General features: G+C 52.0%; 1 protein-coding gene across 1 annotated transcript in view; it reads left to right on the forward strand.

Annotated features, from left to right (window-relative positions):
• Positions 1-20,655, forward strand: part of Abtb2 (ankyrin repeat and BTB domain containing 2) — a 165,384-nt gene that overhangs the window by 132,282 nt on the left and 12,447 nt on the right. The window contains exons 4-6 of the mRNA XM_004627058.2: positions 15,896-16,048; positions 17,283-17,448; positions 19,921-20,010. Coding sequence (XP_004627115.1) covers positions 15,896-16,048; positions 17,283-17,448; positions 19,921-20,010 — 409 coding nt within the window. The remainder of the gene's footprint in view (positions 1-15,895; positions 16,049-17,282; positions 17,449-19,920; positions 20,011-20,655) is intronic.

The raw sequence follows: 20,655 nt of genomic DNA on the forward strand, positions 1-20,655 counted from the left end.
GTCTTGTGGCAATGTGAAAGTCAGCTTATTCCACCTTGGCCAAGAGGTGAAGTTGGGCAGCTGTTTCTGGTTACCTGAAACTGAGGTGCAAGATGCTTCTGTCAGTGTCCGACACGTTGAAATGTGCTTTGTAAATGGGGCTGCGCGCCCACTCCCTCCGCTCTTCTCCTCACTGTTGTGATGGGAGCAAACGCAGTTCCGCTGCATATTTGACCCTCAGAATAGGTTGTCTCTATTACGATGCCGTAACATTTTTTAGAACTTCTTGTTAAGAAAATTTCAAACACACTAGAGAAAACTGTATAATAGACCTGTGTGTGTCTTCTGTCACCTAGTGTTTACCAGTTATCAGAAGAACAAGAATACTCGCAGTCTGAAACTAACACAAGGAAGAAGTGATAAAGATCAGGGCAGAAATGAATGAAATGAAGACTAAAAAAAAAGACAGTGGGAGGAATCAGTGGATCAAAGAGTTGGTTCTTTGAAATGACGTAGGTGGGGTGGGATCGGGGAGACGAAAGAGAGAGGAAAGGAGAGATGAGAAAGGTCAGGACGCGAGGGGAGTGTGCGCCACCTCCTAAGGATGACAACGCTCACTGTGACTCACAAACATACACTCGTATAGAAAGGGTGAAACTGTTATTAACTCAGACTCATCCATTCATTTCCTGCCCTGCAGATTATGTTGAAAAGAATGCAAATATATTTTGCCTATAAATATTCAGTGCCCCCTTTAAAAAAAAAAGTCTAAAAACAATCATAATTCCAATGTCACATGTAAGCACGAATAACAAGAATTGCACGAGCAATCCTGTGCCACCCCCATTCCTACCAGAGGTCATGTCCTCTGTGAATACTTGAGTATATTTCTCTAAAGAGAATCCCTTGGGCTGGTGAGATGGCTCAGTGGTCTAAAGCACCTACTTGGAACAAGCTTGGCAAAGCACAGGGACCGCGGTTCAATCCCCCAGCACCACATGCCAGCCAGCCCCGCCCCCTGGTGGGCTGAGCTGGCCACACACACACACACACACACACACATAAATAAATAAAGAGAATCCCTTAAAAGTGACCACAGCACAGTCATCAAACGATCAAACGTAAGGTAGAGAATAATTCTTATGAGCATCAAATATCCAGCCAGTACTCAAGATTTGCTGTATGCCTTTTTTAAAATTTTGTTTTCTAAAAAAGAAAACTATGCAATCATTCTTACAATCTCTGCCAAACAAATTTCTAAAAAATAAAATAAAATTTGGGCTCTGTTCATGCGGATTCCCATTGGTGAGTCCCCTTTTCTCTCTGACACCAAAAGTCCACTGAATACCCAGCTCCTATAAATGTGTAGGTCAGTGTGACATTTCTTAAACTGTGGTTCCTGAGTGATACCTGGGATTATCAAATTCCCCATGTTACTGTATAATTAATATTATTACTAATGTGACCACTGCTTTAGTGGTAGTTCAGGCACTTACTAATATAACCCTCCCATAGATAATAGTACAGCTATGAATAGCGCTGTCATTGCAAGGACTGCCGTGGAGGGCAGTTCCAGCTGCATCGGGGAGCACAGGAGCCGGGCAGGGGGTGGGAGGGCGGCGGGGGGGCAGCACATGCCTGTAATCCCAGGACATGGAAGGTGGAGGCAGGTGTCGAGTTTGAGACCACCCTAGGCATTGTAAAATCACGTCTCCAAAAGTGCGGAGGGGCAGGGGAACAAGCACGCAGGAAGGGGAAGGTTTCATCATACGAGATTCACTTGTTAATTCATTTTTCTCCATTTCCATTGGTCAGCGGAGAAGGGATAAAAGAGAATTCTAGAGACTGAGTTGTTGGTCAGTTTGCCAGCGTAATGAGGGAAACATCAAGAAGACAGGAATAAAACATGGGCAAAAGCCACCTCCCCAGACAGTGGAGGAGAAAGCTCCATGCCCATCTTCACCTGAGTCCCAGCCCTGCCTCTTGGGACCTGGGTACCCTCATGCATGTCATTGTGCTACTTTTTGCTGCTTAATACAGGAGCAGCAGTGCCACCCTCAAAGGGTTCCGTGGGATTAATTGCTAATATACACAAAGCGTGCAGAATAGCGCCAGGCTCATAGTATGGCTCTGTTTTTACCTTCATGACCACCACGAGGTTAGGGGCAGAGCAGGCTAGGGACTTGGCCAGGCCTGAAAGGACAGCCACAGACAACATGGCCAAGTGAGCAGCATGGGCAGCGAAACTCACAGAAGGACTTGTGCTATGGTTTCTGTTATTGGTTTAATTAGTATGTGTTTGTAGCACACGATGTTCGCTTTCTTTGCGGGGAGTGGGACGTGGCAGGCCTTACCTTTTTCATTACTTTTCGCATTTCTTTGCCCCAATCCCTTGATCTCCAATCTCCTTTGAGAAAGATCTGGCTCCCTACTTCCTGTATTATCTGTTTTTTATTTTTCTCTTTATACTTTGGATTCTGGAGAAAAAACACAATAAACATTCAGTGCTTCCAAGTACATATTTCATGACAGGATTGGGTACAAACAGTAAAAGTTCAAAACGTAGGTGGTTTTCCCCTAAGTTGTCACTGACAGCTGCTGAACAAACACTCCCAGGTCAGGCCCAGGGCACAAGCTGACACTCGGAGGTCCAAAGGTCAAGTCCAGGCCTCTTCTTGGGACTTTGAGCAAGCCAGCCTCAGTTTCCTCTTGGGAATGTAGAAAGCCAAGGCTGCTTCTCTGGGGGCTCCCCTAGTTCTGGGAACGTGCCCCCCACAAACAAGGGCCCCCTGTGAGGAGAGGCACCTCTTTGTTCCATTCCAGATGCAGAAGGGGGAATGGCCCCCTCGGAGGAGCACTTTACATAAATCAGAGGCGCCCACCCATAGGCTGTGTGCTCCGTCTACAGAAGTGGGCTCGTTAATCTTTTGCTCAGCTTGCGAAAGTGTTTTCTTATCAAATAATAGAGATGATGGCAGTGGTGGCTTGATGCTACTGACTTGTGCTTCCCCTAAATACCATTTCAAGAAGATTTGCAGTCTTAAGCTCTTTTCTCTCTTCCTCTCCCCCTTTTTGTGCATTAAATTTCCATCTGTTTACCCAAAATGGAAGTAAATGAAATAATAGCTATTGAGTGAATCAAGGACTTGCTTCCACGGATGCCTGGCGTACCCAGTAACCTCCGAAGTGACTTGTGTATTGTCTACAGTGTGCCCAGGGCCTGCAGCTGTCTCCCCCGATGCTTTTTGTTTTCTTTCTGGAATTACCTTGGGTAGGTATTTGTTTGTTCACTAGGCTCTGTCCGTCCCCCACTGTTCTACCGTAAGCACTCTGTGACTGCCTCAAGGACCTAGGACAGACCCCACACATAGTAGGTAGTTAATAAAACAGGCAGTGAGCCAATGGATAGGATCCTTGGAACCAGGTCATAATGTGAGGTCCCTGCTCTGCCACTCATTTAGCTCTGACTTTGAGTGAAATATTTGATTTCCAAGCCCCCATCCCTCTAGCTTGAAATGGAAAATGATGTGACCTACTTCCAAAGGATTTTGTAGGGATCAGGTGAGGGAATACATGAAAAGAACTTGTCATAGAATAAGCTTCCCATACATGGTAGCTGCTGCTTCCGGTATAAATCCCATTATCTTAAACCTATGGAAAGACTGACATGACTAAGACATGTTTAATGCATAAATAATCCAAAGCACAGGTGAATTTAGAAGTCACGTCTACTCAGAATACATGTTTTCTCTCCACCACCTATACACCTCCCTACTCCATTCCTGACCTGAATTTCATCTTAACATGGCCTAGACAGAAGCCAAGTAGCCAAGATGAGGTGGGTAACAGAGAAGACAGGTAGGTCAGATACCTCAAAAGACTTAAGCAAAGATTGTTTTAAACAGAGCTATTTATAAGACCTAGCTTTAGTACACCACACAAGGACTTTTAAAGAACTCTACAATCTGAGTTTCATTTGTTCATTGAATCAAAGATCAGGTGGGTTGTCAATCAGTGTAGTCAGTGCCAAGTCATATCACTGGCCCCTCGCTTACTGATTCAGCCATAATGCCGTACAGTGGGCTTTAATTGAGTGCCTGGGAGTGATGGGATCTCATTCATTCCTCTCAGACTACAAGCATCGAGGCAGAGCTTTGCATTCCAGAAAGCACTTTGCCCAGCTCCGGCAGATCCTCACTGTGTCTGTTGGATGGAGCTGTTAGCACTCCTGTCGACAGATGAAGCAGAGGCCCTGAGAGGGACCAAGGCCTGGCCAAAATCACAGCTGGCTAAAACGCAGAGCTGACCTCAGGCAGTGAGGTCCATTTATAATGCAAGGGATTCACACCAGAGAACCCCTTCCCCTTTCAGGAGAGGAGACCAAGGAACTGGTCTCCTCTGTTGGCACCCCCCTCCAGCCGGGGCACTTGGGCAACTTGCTCCCAGCTTCCTGGGGCGTCTTTCTCATCAGACCCAGCTTTGCTGGCTCTGGGTGGCCAGCCTGAGTGTAGGCATCTGTCAGCATCCAAGAAGGAGCAAGCCAGGATTGGGGGCAGACAAAGAAAGTACCAGTGCCAGATAACAGAACATGGAGACGCGACAGGATCTTGGCCCGGCCTCTGAATAACACCCCCAGGGGCTACCCGTTGCGTACAACTTCCTGCCCCATTGTTGGACCCACTGGGTCCTCACTGAAAAGACGGAACTGTCGGCCCCCTTTATTCGTTCGGGTGTTTTTATAACACGGGCAGCAACAATCCCCTTTGTCTGCAGTGCAGCAGGATTCTGAGAGTGTTCAGTGCAGGGAAATCCCAGCTCCAAAGGGAATTGATTTGCCTTCTTAGGGCAGCTTCTGAGGCTGAGCTGGAGACGGTTCAGACCCTGAGGATGGGGCAGCGCACAGGCTCGGGGCCCATCAGGAACCGGACCAGGCTGGTTTCTTGCCTGCCCTTACTTGCCAGATTTCTTTCTTCTCATAAACCCAGCTACTGCTGACAGCTGCCTGGGACCCCCATCCCACCCCCTTTTACTTTGTGCAGGTTCAGTAGAGAGCTGGGGTGCATGGCCCTGAGATCTTGGGGTCCAAGATACATTCGAGGCATGATGAGGCTTTGAGTGTGAAAGCTGGAGCCTGGGCCTGGTGTGACATGTGTCTCTGGAAGTGTGTCTTTACTCCTCTCCCTCTTTCCAGTCCTCTCTCAGCCAGTGGACTCACAGCATCCTCTGTAGGGCAGTTTGGCATCGTGAAAGAGCCCGGCACACTTGTCTGGTGTTTTAGGAACCAGCCAGATCACCAGTAACTGTCTGTGTAACCTCGCTCATGTGTCCGAACATTTTTTTTTTAATGTATTTAGTACAGAGTCTACAGGATCTTACTACACAGATGGGATTCCTAGTGATCCTCCTGTTTTCAGCCTCCCAAGTGCTGGGATTACAGACACACGCCACCATGCCCAGTCCCAGTCACCAGCTCAATGCGCCCTGGAGGCACTCCAGGGATCGAACCCCAGTCCCTAAGCAGGAGCTTTAGTCTGCTGGGCTATCTGGCTGGCCCATGTGTCCAAACATTTTAAAACTTTGATTTCCACATTTGTAAACTGCAAAGTAATAAACCACCTCCCTTGCAGGGGGCTGTAAGAATCAGAAGTAGCAATATGTGAGGATGGGCCAGCCCCATGCTTTGTTGGCACACAGTAGGCCCTCAATAACTCCTAGCAATGTCAGTGCCACTCAGAAGCTCCTACCAGAGCCTCCCGTGGGGCTACTGTTGGGATGTGGGTACAGAAAGCAGGGCCAGCACACCCCACCCAGGAGCCTAACTTGTGGTTTCCTTGGGGCCCACACCACCATCCCTGAGCCCTGGCCCCATCAAAACCACTAGTTGCCAGCCAAGAAGGCCCCTTTCCTGCACCTGCTGGCCTCAAGAGTTGCATGTCGCTTACTTCTAGGAAGTTTCTAGAAGCATTTCCTATGGCACCCTGAAAGAGTATCTCGGACTCTAGAGCCGCAGTGGGGAACCTACAGTAAGTGAGCCACCGCAGGCTATTTGTTATCACTGAAAGTTCTGGAAGGTTCGCCATCACTGCTATAGAGGGACAAGAAAAGCAGGTGCTGCAGCTCACACTCAGCTGCTTTTGAACAGAGTGGCCCACTCTGAGAGCCTAAACAAAGACCCCTAACCCTGCCCCCTGCCCAGCAGCTGTCCTTGGGATAAGTGCACCCAGGCAGAGGCCAATGGGTGGTAGCAGGTGCCCATGGGGGTATCAACTCGAGGCCCTCGCCTGCTGCCTTCCAGATATTAGAGAAGCATGCTCTCCAGATAGCCACCACTATGGCCCAGTGTAGAAGAAGGAAGCGGGTCTCTGGCAATGGCAGCCCTCGGCCCATAGGTGAGGTGTGGCCTGTTGGCTGAGAGCCACACCCCCTCAGCATGGAATAAGCCTGCTGTCACACTGCTCCATCCCAGTGCGGTGCGTGGGAAGAGCAGATACTCTGGCCTGCTGGGCCAGCCACCCACTCTCTGTACTGGGAAGCTCTGGCCTGAGAAATGGGGAAGGTACTCAGACCTAGCAGAGGGAGGACGGAGCTAGAGGGGATGGTGTGCGGTGTCTGCTGGAACCCACACCCACCTGAGATGCCACCCGGAGTCAGGCCTGGCCCCAAAGGCCAGAGGGCTGGCTATTCTCCACCAGGGTGCAAGGCGCCAGAGACATCTATGGCATCTGATATCCCTGCCCTCATCTCTTCCCTCCTCTAAGCTGCCTTCCCAGAAACTGCCTGAGCCCTATCTCTGGGATTCCCGCTCCCCAGGAAGTTGTTTTTGGTTGGAAAGTTCTCGTGTGAAACAGTTCTCTCTATCTGGGAATTATTTCCTTTAGATCTGAAGAGTACCATTTGCCAGTACTCAAGTCCACCCAGGCCTCCAGGAGCAAAGGGCGAAGGAGCATCTCTTCCTCTTGCCCAGAGAGCTCTGTAGCCCCTCGAGAGTCACTTTAGAGTACAGCAGCTGCCTGAGCAGGCGGGAGAGAGGGCTTCACCCCGAGGAGTGAGAACCTGCCCTGGCTCAGTTCTAAAGTAGGGAGGCCCCCCAGAACCCAGGGACTGATCTGAGTGGCACAGAGCATGCTCTTCAGGAGCCTGGACTTGGGTTCCCCCCACCTGGGTTCATTTTCTAGCTCTGCCGCTGGCCAGATGTGTGGTATGGAGCAAAATTCACTCTTCTTGCCTCAGTTTCCCCATGTGTAGGGTGGGCCTACAATGAGTCCCTGCTGCAGTGGGCCAGGATGTAGCTCAGCAGAGGAGCACTTGTGTAGCATGTATGAGGCCCTGGGTTCCATCCCCAGCACCATAAAGAAAACAAAACACCACCACCAACAAAAACACCTGCTTAATAAAGTAGATACGAGGACTGAATTCCCCAGGAGATACAGTGGTACCTGGGTTTATGAAACCTATCATCTGTTTTACGATTTGAGAGAAGACGGCTGCATTTGTGTTCGTGTAGGGAAGGTAACAATGGTTGTGTTTGTCACCTGATGCAGAGTTTGTGACCAGAAGAAAAATTTTGCAGGACTCTTTTGTGTACCAGCTGAGTTGCTCACAACCCAAAGCATTCCTGTAGTGAAGTATTAGCCTATAAGGGGCTTCTTTACAACAGTGCCGGGTGCTTCATTGTTAGTCATTTTCTAAGATTCCTGGCCACCCAGCTGCCTTGCGACTGACTTCACATACATGGCTGTTATTCTGCCATTGAGACTCGAGGACACCCACTCCTAGGAAGAGGCAGCACGTGGCATCCATGCGCATCTCCGGTCTGGTGCAGCTACTCAAGAGGTGGAGACAGGAGAATCACTGGAATCCAAGAGTTCAAGGCCAGGATGAGCAACATAGTGAAACCCTCCCATCTAAACCCCACCTGTGAAACCACAGAGGGCTAAGGTGTAGCTTAGTGGTAAGACACATGCTTAGCATGCACAAGGCCCTGGGTTCAATCCCCAGTACCAACCAAGGAAATCAAACAAACCTAGAAATCATCTGTGAATCCAGGCAGGCTTTATCTAGGGCCTTTAATCTGTACCAGCTGAGTCTTAAGAAGGGTGCATTCTCTCCACTGAAAGCCCAGAGCCCCATCTGGAACAGAAGTTGCCTGGCTCCGTGCAGCTTGTGCCACGGGTCAGCTGCATATCCTGAGGCAGCCTGGGGGTTCCAGGAGAGAAACATGCCCAGCTCTGACTCCAAGCCGAGCCAAACCATGTTGGTTTACCAAGCAATTCTAGAGAAGTAATTAATCCAAGATGTGAGCCAGACTAGAATCACTCCCTTTGTGCTGGGAGTGGAATGGGACGTCAGGGGGACAATGTTGGTTTTATTCTACATGGAGGTTTTGGCTCAGTTTGGGGCCACAGCAGCTCTGTGTAAATCTTCAGGAAACCATGGAGAGGGCCTCCAGAGCCAAGCCCGAGCTTCCCAGAGAAGTCTGTTTGTGGAGCTATGGCTTGAGTGGGAAAGTTGGACCAACTCTATGCTGCTCCCTGCCACCCCAGTCCACACAGCAAGCTAGGGAGGGGTGTGGGTGCGACAGGCTTCACAGCTAGCTTCATGAAACAGGGCTTCAGGGGCCTGAACGCAATCCTAGAGCTGGGCTGTGCCTTCCACTGAGGGGGCAAAGCTGGTGGAGAATTAAGGGCTGGGGACAGAAGCATCCTGGTGGTGGCCCTGCCCTTGATCGTCCTCTGCGGCGTCTGGCTCATCCTCCCTGGACTCCAAGGATGCTGTCAGGTGGGGCAGGGAAAATCTCATCAGGGTCCTTGCCAAGTCATGACATTCAGCCAGCAAGCCAGGCCCGAATGCACCCCAGAGCCATTGTCCTCATGGCCCAGGGAGGAAGTGACCCTGAGGCCCAGCCTGAAGTGCCCCTCCCAGCTGGTGGGCACATCTAGTATTTGGGCCTCATTGCTCCCTGCAAGTGGATGGGACAAACCTGCTGGCCCCAGACACAAACTGCACTCACTGGGTCAGGAACAGAGGCACAAGGCTTTCTCTTGCACAGAGCTTGGGTCACTGGCCTCCAGTTACAGGCTGGTGCCATCTGCCACCCTGACTCTTGCCCAGAGGCCTCTGCCCACCTCACAGGAGAACAGAGCCTGCTTTGAGCTGAAATTGGAGGCGTTTCCCGTTCCATGTTGTTGAGACACAGCTTATAGGACTGTAATCCCAATAAATCATAAGCTTGTGGAGCAGCACAGGGTTTATTTACTTTTTCCATGCTACAGGGACCTTTTTAAACCAAGGCCTTAAGAAGCTCATTCTGCTTTTTTTTTTTTTTTTTTTTTTGGCAGACCCTGGGATTGAACTCAGGCCCTCGTGCTTGCCAGGCAAGCGCTTATTCTACTGAGACATCTCCCTGGTCCCTCCTTCGTTTTTTAAATGGGGTTTTAAAAATGGCTTTTGAAGTCTTGGTCCTGTTGAGGAGCCTTATGAGACCCTGGAGGTGACAGAGTCAGGCTCATCAATATATTAAAGGCAGAAGTGAGGAGGAGCTGGGTCTGGGGTCCCTGTTGCTGTGTGACCTTGCGCCTCTTTCAGCCTCTCTGGGTTTCCAGCTCCTCCTCCAGTAGTGAGATGAATTGGTCGCCGTCCTACGCCGAGCCCATTGGCCCTGGGTGCTGCTTGGCCTTTCCCCATGTGACAGTAGTGAGCACACAAACAGATGCTCCCAGAAAGTTGATGACCAGGGCTTGGGGTTAGGTGCAGACAGCACTGGGGGCCTCAGGTCACAGATCTCAAGTGACTGTGTACCCAACCCGCATATTCGTGACATTGTCCCTTCCCCAGGGGACCAGGGCCTGTGCCCCCAGACAGTTTGCTGCTTGGGCTCAACATGGTGGTTGTGTTTGTTTTACTGCTTCACAAGCCAGGCTGGGGCGGGTGGCAGGCAGCTCGCTGCAGGCTGCTGCCGGCTTCACGTGTTTACACTTGCTTTCTGGAGAGGCCAGGAGTTGGCAGGATAGGAGAAGGCTGGAGCTGAGGCATCTAATAGGACCAGATTCCTAGGGCCTTTCCTGCTGTTGTGTGCCTTCTCGACCCATAGATGCTAACCTGGCAGTGACAGTTCACGTGGGCAGGGAGCCCGCCATGGTCCCAAGGCTGCGCCAATCACTGCGCGTCTGTACTTCCGCTGTCTTGGGAGGCGGCCCTAGAACTGAGACCCATTTTTCTAATGGGGAAACAGGCTGGGTGACAGGTAAGGTAACTTGCCCAGAACCATATCGTTTCATTCACCGGGAAAATACTAGACTGCAACCTGGAGGTCGCCAGACGGAACCCACCCATGTGACCCCACATAGCTGCTGCCAAGCAGAATCTGAAATAAGAATAGAGGGTGCACTCTGTGAAAGATATGAGAGACCTCTTGCTCAGACAGCTCCTTCTTTAATAGCAACATGAGCCCCAAGCGGGTATTGGGGTGCCCACAGCGACAGAGCCAGTTCGGTTGTATTGAAGGAATTAGAACATCAATTTCCTGTCAGTGCAGATGCTGCAGGGAGGCATCTGGGAGCCCAGGGCTGGGGGGATACATGCAGGCCACCCTGCACTCAGGGTTTCCTGGAGCCTGCGCCACGGGATGAGGGTCCCAGCCCCATGTCTGTTGCCGTGGTCACTGTCAGCAGTGACGTCTTAGGGATCTGCCGCTGTTCTAAAGAAAAAGTCCTCGAAGTGTGATCCTGGGGTGCCCTGGGGTCTCAGATGCTTTGCAAGAGTCCATGGGCTCAGAGCTCTTTTGCCTGGAAGATGTTATTCTCTGTCTCCCCACTCGCACTTCTCTCCCCTCCCACTCCCCTCCCAGTCCTCTCCCTCCCTCTCCCCTCCTTCTCCCCTCCCTCTCCCACTCCCATTTCCTCTCCCCCTTCTCTCCCTTCCCCCGCCCCCTCCCTCTCCCCTCCCCTTTCTGTCCCACTCCCATTCCCATTGGCCTCCCCCTTCCCTTCCCTTTCTCTTCCACTCCCATTCCCTTCCCCCTTCCTCCTCTCCCTTTCTCTCTCCCTCCTCTACCTCCCTCCCTCCCTCCCTGTCTTCCTCCCTCCCTCCCTGATTTTTTCCTGGGTTTCCAGAGACCGTGTGACGTGACAAGGATGTCATGCCGTAGCCAGTGGGATGTGAGTTTGCATCTTCCTGCATTCTCATCTCCTTGGTTCTGATGTTTGGATAAGGTGTTGATGGGATCACACACACAAACTCTCTTGGATACTGTCAGTAATTTTTTAAGAATATAAAAATGGCCCTGAGGGCAAAAATACCAGAGCACCACTACTCTTGGGCAGGAGACACAGCTGAAAGGAAACTCAGAGGGCCAAGGGCTGAAGAAAGGGGCTCCCCACCCTGGCCCTTCAGACATCCACGTTCTGGTGAGGAAAGGCTGGCAGCCAAGCTCAGCGAAGGGACAGGACAGTGGCAAACTGGGAAACGGCCTCTTCTCTGGGCGGGAAAGAGCAGAGACCCCAGGGGAAGTGCACACATCAGTTGGCCTCGGCCTCCCTCCCCCGACCCACCACACAGTCAGGACACAGACAGCCACTGCAGGAGGGAGTTTTCAAAGGGATTTTCCAGAATGTGCAGTGACGCAGGCCAGCTCTCCTCAGCAAGCCCACAGAGGGGCTTGGTGACATTACGAGAAAGGAAACAATCCAAACCTGCAGCCCAGGAGGTGGGTGTTACTGAGAAGCCCATGTGTTGTTTACCACTAATTACTGGAGGACCAGAGGCGAGGGAGTGGGAGGGCCAAAGATAGGGCCTGAAGAGGTGGGTTAGGCAGGGAGACCACCTTCGAGGCAGAGAGGATCTGGATTTCTGTGTTTGAAAATATTAATCAGCTGGAGAGAGAGCTCAGTGGAATAAGCGCCTGCCTGGCAAGCAAGATCAAGTTTGATCCCCAGTACAAACAACAACAACAACAAATTATAATGAAAATATTAACTCAGGAGCATTCAGTTCAGGAAGCAGAAACCCCTCTAGGTATTTTGAACGGGAAGGGATTTAATGCAGGGAAGCAGGGACTAACAGAACCACAGAAAGGGCTCAAGGAGCAGCTGCAAGAACAACAGCTTGTCCGTGGGTGAGGAGCGCTGCTCCCTGAGTTTGAACACATACCCCTGAGCTGGAATCAAGATGTCTTTGCTGTTGTTTTTACCACTTCTGTCTCAGGAGCACCCAGAAGGTGGAAACCAGACACTAGAAGTTCTGTAGGAAACCAACAAAAAATACTTTATGCTTTTATGACTTATTTGCAAAAACAGAATGGACACAAAAGTGGCCTCAGCCTCAGGTCTACTTCCCAGATCTCTTGGAGCAGCCTCTATAACAATGAAATCTAACTTGCATCTAGAACCCTAGCTGCAAAGGAGTCTGGGAAGTGTAGTTTTCAACTGTCCAGTCTCTGAGCATAATGGTAGAATGGAGCCAACGAGTCAGCCCTTGGTATATGCTCACCGAGGGTGCCTCTACTGGGTTTTTTTCACGCGCTAAGTTCTAAGGCACATGAAACAGGAGAGTGAATCCAGACACCATCTGGCTGGGCTTCATGATTCCCACACTCCCTCTTGGATTTCCCCTAGTGCAGCTGGGAGATGCCTAGTAGCCACACTTGGCACTTGGTTCGTTTTGGCTGTTGGCCACAGCGGGGGAGAATGGCTGACAGATCTATGAATTATCTTTTTATTTACACATCCATCTGTAACACTGATGGTTTAACTGAAACCTTTTCCTTGCTTTAGAAGAATTGATGTATAGAAGGTTCTCTCTGCGCTTGCCTAAGTTCAAAGATATTTGCAAAAATGAGCATTTCTAACCAAGAAGAGAGCTTATAAACAGAGGAATAGTTCATGACTGGGTTGCTTTCCCTTCCTAGATTACACAAATTCCCCCATCAAATCTTAGCTTCCCATTAGTTATGGTTTGGGGTTTTGCAAGAGGAAAAATACAATGCAGGGCACACATTTTATAAGATTGTTTTATCATAGTCACCCAAAGAATCATATACAACGAGTGCAGGAAATCTGTCCACACTAAAAACCAAAGAATCCAGCTCGGGCCCTGGATCCTAATATCCTGTTTAGAGTCCAGCTGAAGACCTGGAGCTCATAACAAGGCCTCCCTCAAGTCTAACTGGAGACCTACAGCCCATGACAAAGTCTCACTCAGGTCTGCTTCACAGATCTGCACTGATTGGGAAAGTCTGCCAGGGATGAGGGATCTGTGCTCACAGGCTAGTGATCTCAATTGGAACCAGAAAGTGACACTCAAAGTAAGAACCAGAGCTCCCCAAAAGTACCACAGCCATGCTCAGCAACAGCGAGGTCCCAAGCTCCTCCAGCAGTGAGGAAAGCTGAGTTCCCATCAGTAAAGCCAATGTGGCTGTCTTCTCCAGAAGGCTGCGCTGTGCATCATCTTCCCCTCCAGAGCCAGGAAGCGATGCTCAAGGTGAGGACCAGAGCTCCCCCAAAATGAACCATAGCCATTCTCAGGGATAACAAGGTTCCAAGCTCTTCCTCAGACAAAAATAGCCAAGTTCACCAGGAAAGCCAGCATGGTGAGGTCACCCAGAATAGCCCAGGAGAACCAGCAGCTCCCAAGCAGCTTCCCGAGCAGCCTGTCCCAGCTCTTCTCCAGTTCTGCCTCATGCTGCTGGCAGCCATCCTCAGGTGGGCCTCCCACACACCCAGCACCATGCTAGTTTGGTTCAGCTGGGTGTAACAAGCTGACCACCAGCTGGTGTCCACCACACCGCTCTCATGAGTCAGTACTGTACCCTTGAAAATTAGATGTCATTTTTCTGGGTAGAAACATGGCCTCATCCATGAGTGAAAATCTGGGTATATTATACTTGATTACCAATACTCACCCATGCATTTAATCATTCAGCAAATGTTTATTGAAAGCTTCTTGTATCCGACCCCAAGCTGAGTGTATTTTCAAGAAAGCAGAGACATGGAAGACATTATTCCTGACCTTAGAAGAAATGGACTCAGCAGCAAGATGGGACACATTCATTGCTGGAAGAGAGAATTGTGGGGTGTTGTGGCAGTCTTGAAGCAGGAAGAGATTTTTGGCTTCCAGAAAGAGTTGCCCTGAAGGTTAAATAGAATCTAGACAGGCAGAGGGAAGACTTGATCTTGCTAGGGAGGAGACGGCAGTGGGCAGGGGGAGCTGGAAAGCCTGCAGCCCTGTGGTCTGGGTGCTGGTGATAGGTACTGGCCTGGCTGGTGATAGTGGGAAGAGCTCCTGGCACCCTTGAAGGCCAGGGAGGCTTCCCCAGCCGGCCCTCTCCCCTCACTCACTGCTACCCACAGTGGACCACTTAAAGAACTTGAACATTTCTGCAGGGACAGAAAACCACCATATCAGAATAACTTCTGAAATGAGTACCTTCCAGACCACATCTGATTATTCTGGGGCTTTTGGTTGTTAAGTGAAAGAATGCTTTACCTTAAAAAAACAACAACAACAACAACAAAAAAACCCTTAAAATTATAAGGATGAAGCCAATGTGCTGGCTCACACCTTAATCCTAGCACTCAGGATGCTGAGGCAGGAGGGTCGCTGTGAATGTGAGGCCAGCCTGAACTACATAGTAAGACTGTCTCATTAAATTGTGAGGATGACCTCAAGCTTGGGAACCTGAAATGAGCCATCAGGGCAGGTGTGGACCACCTATGGCTGCTTAGAGCAGCTGAGGAGGGCCTCCCGGTCCTCTCGCTGGTTGGTGAACTCAGCCCTGCGCTGAGGGAAAAGGTGGCAGCGACAGCTTAGGCCCGGGGTACCAGAGGAAGCGGAGGTTTCCTGCCCTGTCCTGGCGCCGCTCCCTGGCTTAGTTAGAATGAAAGGCCGGGGGATGAGGCATCAGGGAGGTCTGGGAACGCAGGAGATAGGGGGCCGACATGGGCTGTCATCAGAGCCACCAGCAGCAGTGAGCGGCAGGGTGCCTTCTCCCTGGGACCTGGTCGAAGGAACGAGAGAAGCATCCATTCTGATCCGTTCTGGGCAGAGCCGGCTGGGTGCCCATGGAGTCATGAAGCCAAAGACTGACTGTCGGGCCGTGAGATCTGTTGGCCTGTGAAGCCCTCCGCCAAGGGGCTTTCACCATACGGGACTTGCTACTTTGGGCAGAGGACAAGAAGAATCAGTCATCAGTAGGCAGTGGACCGTATTCCCCGCTGAGTCCCAGAGTTGGTGGGGAAGGGGGAGGGGCGCTGTCCCATTCTGCGGGAACGGTGCCCCCTAGCGGCACACAGAGTGATTTTTCACAGGCGCCCCCCTGGAATCTGCAGCCCTGACCTGGTACTGGCAGCCTCTCCTTGCTCCCGGGTAACTGTCCTGCACCACCCATGGGTCTTGGTGTCCCACAGGCCTGTCCCACCTGGGATGGTTCCTCTCTCTGGGACTTAAGGCTGCTACTCCTGCCTGCGTACCGGGCTGGAAACCCTTGCCTTGCCTGGGAAGTCAGAGGCCCCGTGAGCCCCCTTCCAGTAGAGGAAGTGACAGCTGTCTGCCACACAGTGGACCCCCAGAAACAGGGGTGCCTTTGAGCCTGGGTCTGTGAGACTCTTCTTTGGGCCCAGGGGACACTGCCTCCCCTCTGCGGAGAGAACACCCCAGCTCCAAGCTGAATTCTTGGGAGAGGACAGGAGGCCTGGCTGTAGTGTTGCGAAGCCCCTTCTCTCACTGGCCACATCACATGACCAGAGTCCTCCAGATCTGGGAGCAGGTTTCCGAGGAGCGAGGGCACAAGCTGGGATCTTCCTGAGTGGAAGAACCCGTCCCCTCCACTCCTCACAGGCCGAGAGCCTCAGGGCCGTTTCCTGAGGCCCTCCGCCCTCTAGGTGACGCCCCGCTCAGCCTGATTTCTCTCTGCTGCCCTCAGGCCCTTCATGCTGCTGCCGCCGCTGATGGAGTGGATGCGTGTGGCCATCACCTACGCCGAGCACCGCCGCAGCCTCACCGTGGACGGCGGAGACATCCGGCAGGCGGCCCGGCTGCTGCTGCCAGGCCTGGACTGCGAGCCCCGACAGCTCAAGTAAGGGACAGAGGAGGAAGGCGGGCGGGCGGCAGGCACCGTGTGCAGCCTCTGCCCACTTCCCTCAGTTTCCTCCCAGTCCTGGTGAGGGGGGCAGTCAGCGAGGGGATGCAGTACCTCTGAACTGCTCTAAGGGGTCCTCTGTGAACACCAAGGCTCAGGCTTGTAACCAGTCCAGTCTGGATCCATCCGGTCTTGTGTGAGCCACAGGGCAGCTGCACGTGCAGGCTTGGGGGACACAGAGCTCACACTGTGGGACTCTGTAATACAGGGAGAGGCGGATGTGGCCCCCCCTCCTCTGTGCCTATAATCGCCACCATATCCCTGAGCACTGCCTGGGGGTTGACCCTGTGATGAGCCCTTCCTTTTATGTGTTAGTCCCCGTGACAGTGCTAGAGAAGGGACTCTTAACATCCACATGACAGATAAAGAGGCTGCAGATGAGGGAGGAATAGTAGCTGGCCCATAGGCGGCCAGCTGGCAAATTGACTGTGTCCCTATTTGAGCCCTGGTGCTCACAGTCCCCAAGCCAGCACGCTTCACTCCTTCCCATGGGGTCCCTTCCTGTGGTCTCCAACAGAAGCCCTTCCCAGATGTTCTCTCTGGCCAGCCCTGGACCATGAAGGCCGTGGGTCTGACTTTGACCTTTACCCAGACCCCAGGTGCAACCTTCTCTCTCTGCGTGACGAATGCCTCACTGTGAGACCTAGGTAGAAGCCACCTGTTGATGTCTGTTGTGCACCCTCCAGAGACACAGATCTTATCTGACTGTCCCTGGTAGCATGGGTCAACGACAAGTGGGATGCTAGGCCTCTTTCTCCCTGGCTTTGGTACTTCTGGGAATTACAAGGGAGTCTTTGAGAGAGACACAGGCAAGACCTACACTGTGGTCACCTTGCTCATTCCCTAGGCAGAGACGCGGCCTGCTCCCTACAGTGGGGACGCAGCGTCCCAGTGCCGGGGTGCCTTGCGGGCTGTCTCCTTCTCAGGGTGCCCTGTCCCCATAGGTTATTTAGTTGGGGGTTGGTTCCTAACAAGTGACAGCTCCAAAGAGCTCAACACACTTCCTCAGCCTGTTTATAGAAAGGCAGCAGCATGGTAGTTCATGTCGGAGACTGGCTGATGTGAACACAACTCGCAGTCCTTCCCCATCCTGGCCATCCTCGCTGCACACATCAGCCCAGGTCTCTGGGGCACAGTCACACTCACACACCTCTCGGTCTCTCCTGGGCAGACCCGAGTGCTGTTTCAGTTCCTTCCGGAGGCTGGATGCCCGCGCTGCTACAGAAAAGTTCAATCAGGACCTGGGTTTCCGCATGCTCAACTGTGGGCGGACAGATCTCATCAGCCAGGCCATCGAGGCCCTGGGACCCGATGGCGTGAACACCATGGATGACCAGGTGATTTCCCAGAGCTCTGCTAGGCGGGGAGGGTTGTGGGACCTGACTCAGGAATCCGCAGTGCTGGAGCCACAGGGAGAGTCCCTGGGTCCTAAACCTGAGACATTCACAGCCCTGTGCCTCCACATGGTGAGCTAGCTCCCACCTGATGCAGGAAGAATGTGAGCTCAGAACTCCCCAGGACCCCTTGACAGCCTCAGTGCTGTGGATTCCCCTGGCTGAAGGGCTGGCAACTGCCCCGGATGGCCAAGGGTGAGAGGGTCCGGAGGTGTCAACCTGGCATTGAGCTATGGCTCGTAATTGCCAACATGCAGGAGTATGCCGTGCGCCTCCTGTGCCAGGCCTTGAGACCTTGCCTTCCTGGAGCTCGCATTCTAGTGAGGAAACGGACAGTCAAAAGCACACACTCAGCATCCCAGGATTCTGGGCAACTTCGCAAGACCCTGTCCCAAAATTTAAAAAATTAGGGCTAGCCATACAGCTCCATATAAAGGCCCTGGGTTCAATCTGCAGTACCACAAAGCAAAAAGGAACAAATAAAATGTAGAGTTTGTTCATGTAAAGTGCTGAGGGGCAAAGGGTGCCCCTCAGGATGAAGGGTAAGAAACATGGGAGATGACTGGCAATTTTAGGTGGTATTTAGCTTGAACTTTTGTGTTTGAATTATTTACTGAATAGCTAGTACACGACATGTACCATGTTCCGGGCACTGTTCTAAGTGGTGCACACAGGTTACTTATTTCATGAGAATAGCCCAGTGGAACAATTACTTTGGCCATTTTATAAAGGATGACAGGCAGTGCCGGAGCAATGTCATGCTAACGTGAAGCCAGAGGGTCCCAGGCTGGCAGCCTCCTGCTGCAGGGGTGGAGCTAGCCTGAGGAAGGGCAGGGGTAGGAGGCATTCCCAGGAAAGGGGGTGACCCGGGCAGGGCTGAGCCCAGGAGACTGCAGGGTTGGAGGGGCCTTGGGACGCAGATCTCACACAGGCCCCTCAGTCAGCGCAGGTGTGGCTCCCCGTGGATGACAGCAAGGCCCCCGCAGCATAGACAAGCCGCCCTCCCTCCAAAGAGCCGCAGTTTTCTCCCCTGTAGGCTGGGGGTTACCAGCCACCTGGGGTGTTCTCGTGAGAATTCATCTGGTAGCTGGTAAACGCTCAAGAATGCTTGAGCTGGTTTGTGCTGTCCGTACACACATGACGGTGACATCCCCAACGTGTGTTCAAAGATAGAGGCCCGCGAGGCTGCAGAACACCCGACATCATGTGTTCTGTAGCTTCATGGGCCTCTCTTCACCCAGAGTAGAGATGGAAACAGCCGAGAGCACAGCCCACACTTGTAGCTCACAGCCCCGTTAAAAGTCTGAATTTTATACAAAGAAAGGACTCAACTGTGTCCACAAGGATAAGACAAAGCTCCAGCTTGGTCCTCCAGCCCTTGGCTATCCTCTGAACGCACCACCCTGTTGCTCCCAGCCCCTTGGTGTTTATAGCCTGCTGTGCAGGTAAACGGTCCTCTGCCCCATGATGAAGTTCAGGCAATTTCTTTATCTTTGAGCACTAGACAAGGATTTATGAGTTAAGGAGATCTTGTCTCCACACACATAACCCAATAAATAACATCATCGCAGAACACCAGCCCGGACACACCCTTGCCAGGATCCAACTGTGGAATAGGTGCCTCCCACCCCACCTGTGCTGTCATAGGCCATTGGGAGACTCAGCTGAGGAGCCGCCCTGGACCACCCCCCCCCACCTGGGGGGAGTGGCATGCGGCTTCCGGAAAAGCCCCAGATGGCTCAGCAACACAGGACACTGGCCAAAGGCTCCCCTCGCCTGGGTGATACCCCCAAAGCATGGGCTCCACGGCTTCCATGGGCCAGGGGCCTGGTGCAGATCCACCTCTTGCTAGTCCTGTGGCCTTGGGCAGTTAGTTCTCCATCTCTGCTCCTCACCTGTGAGATGCAGGAATAGCACAAGGGTTTGAGACACTGCATGTCAATCTCCTACCGCAGATTTCCAGGCACAGGCCTACGATAGCTTGGTATACAACAGGGTAACTGGTGACACAGGTGGTAGTATCTTATTTCGTTAGCTTGCTCTGTACACAGGCACTTACACGTGTTAACTCACAGGCAAGCCTGTGAAGCAGACACTGTTCTCCCTTCACAGACAAGAAACTGAGGCCTCTGTACAAAGCTTACAGTTACCTGTGGCAGAGGTGGCCATCATAGCTGAGTATGGCTGAGTATGGCTGCAGGGCCTGTGCTTTCCACCCCTCTGCCATCTGCAGTGTTTGGGCAAATGTCCCCTGCTTACCCGCTGGGTGTCCTGCATGCAGGGGCCCAGGAAACAGGAGGAGGAAAGGGGGTGGGGAGGAGCAGCTGGATGGAGGAAGAAGCTGCGTCCAGGTTTCCTGGGGCAGAGACCTATGGGCTATGTGCTGGGTCTAGCATCCGCCTTTGATTCATGCAGGGCATGACGCCGCTGATGTACGCCTGTGCCGCAGGGGACGAGGCCATGGTCCAGATGTTGATTGATGCGGGAGCAAACTTGGACATCCAGGTGAGCCAGGCCATGAGCCAAAGTTCACCCAGGATCTGTGGCATCCCATAAGGAGTGCAGGGTTTTGGACAGCTGGGTAGATGTGTCTCAGAGGCTTGACATACAAGATGCAGATATTGTCCTGGCAATTTGGGGAGGAAGCAAGTTCACAGGGCTGAATAGAGGAAAAAAAAAAACCCTTTCTGTTTCTGTAGCGCCTCTCACCAGCCTGCTCCCCGCCATCCCCTAATTCTGCTTGCTCTGCCTCCCTCTGAGGTATGAAGTGCTCCCTGCTCTGCCATTTTTGCCCATGCAGACATTGCTAGTTGAGCATCTATCCTTTCTTTCTGAGGTTTGTGCAACAGTGCTCCAGGAAGACATTACTGTCTTAGTTACTTTTCTCTCGTTGCTGGGACAAATACCCGACACTCGAAATGAAGGAAGGAAAGGTTTATTTAGCTCAGTTACTGGAGGTTTCAGTCCATACTCATCTGAGTCCAAGGCAGAGCAGCACAGAGCAGAAAGCAACCTTTCATGGTGGTGGCAAAGAGCAAGAGCGCAAGGGAGAAGTAGCAGCAGCTCAAGCTGCTGGCTTCTCTTCCCACCTTACATTGTAATGCAAATTACCTGCCCCAGGGTAGGGGAAGTAGTCACACCTATGGGTAC

The sequence above is a fragment of the Octodon degus genome, unplaced genomic scaffold, assembly GCF_000260255.1.
Source record: "Octodon degus isolate 3935 unplaced genomic scaffold, OctDeg1.0 scaffold00018, whole genome shotgun sequence".
Lineage (NCBI taxonomy): Eukaryota > Metazoa > Chordata > Mammalia > Rodentia > Octodontidae > Octodon > Octodon degus.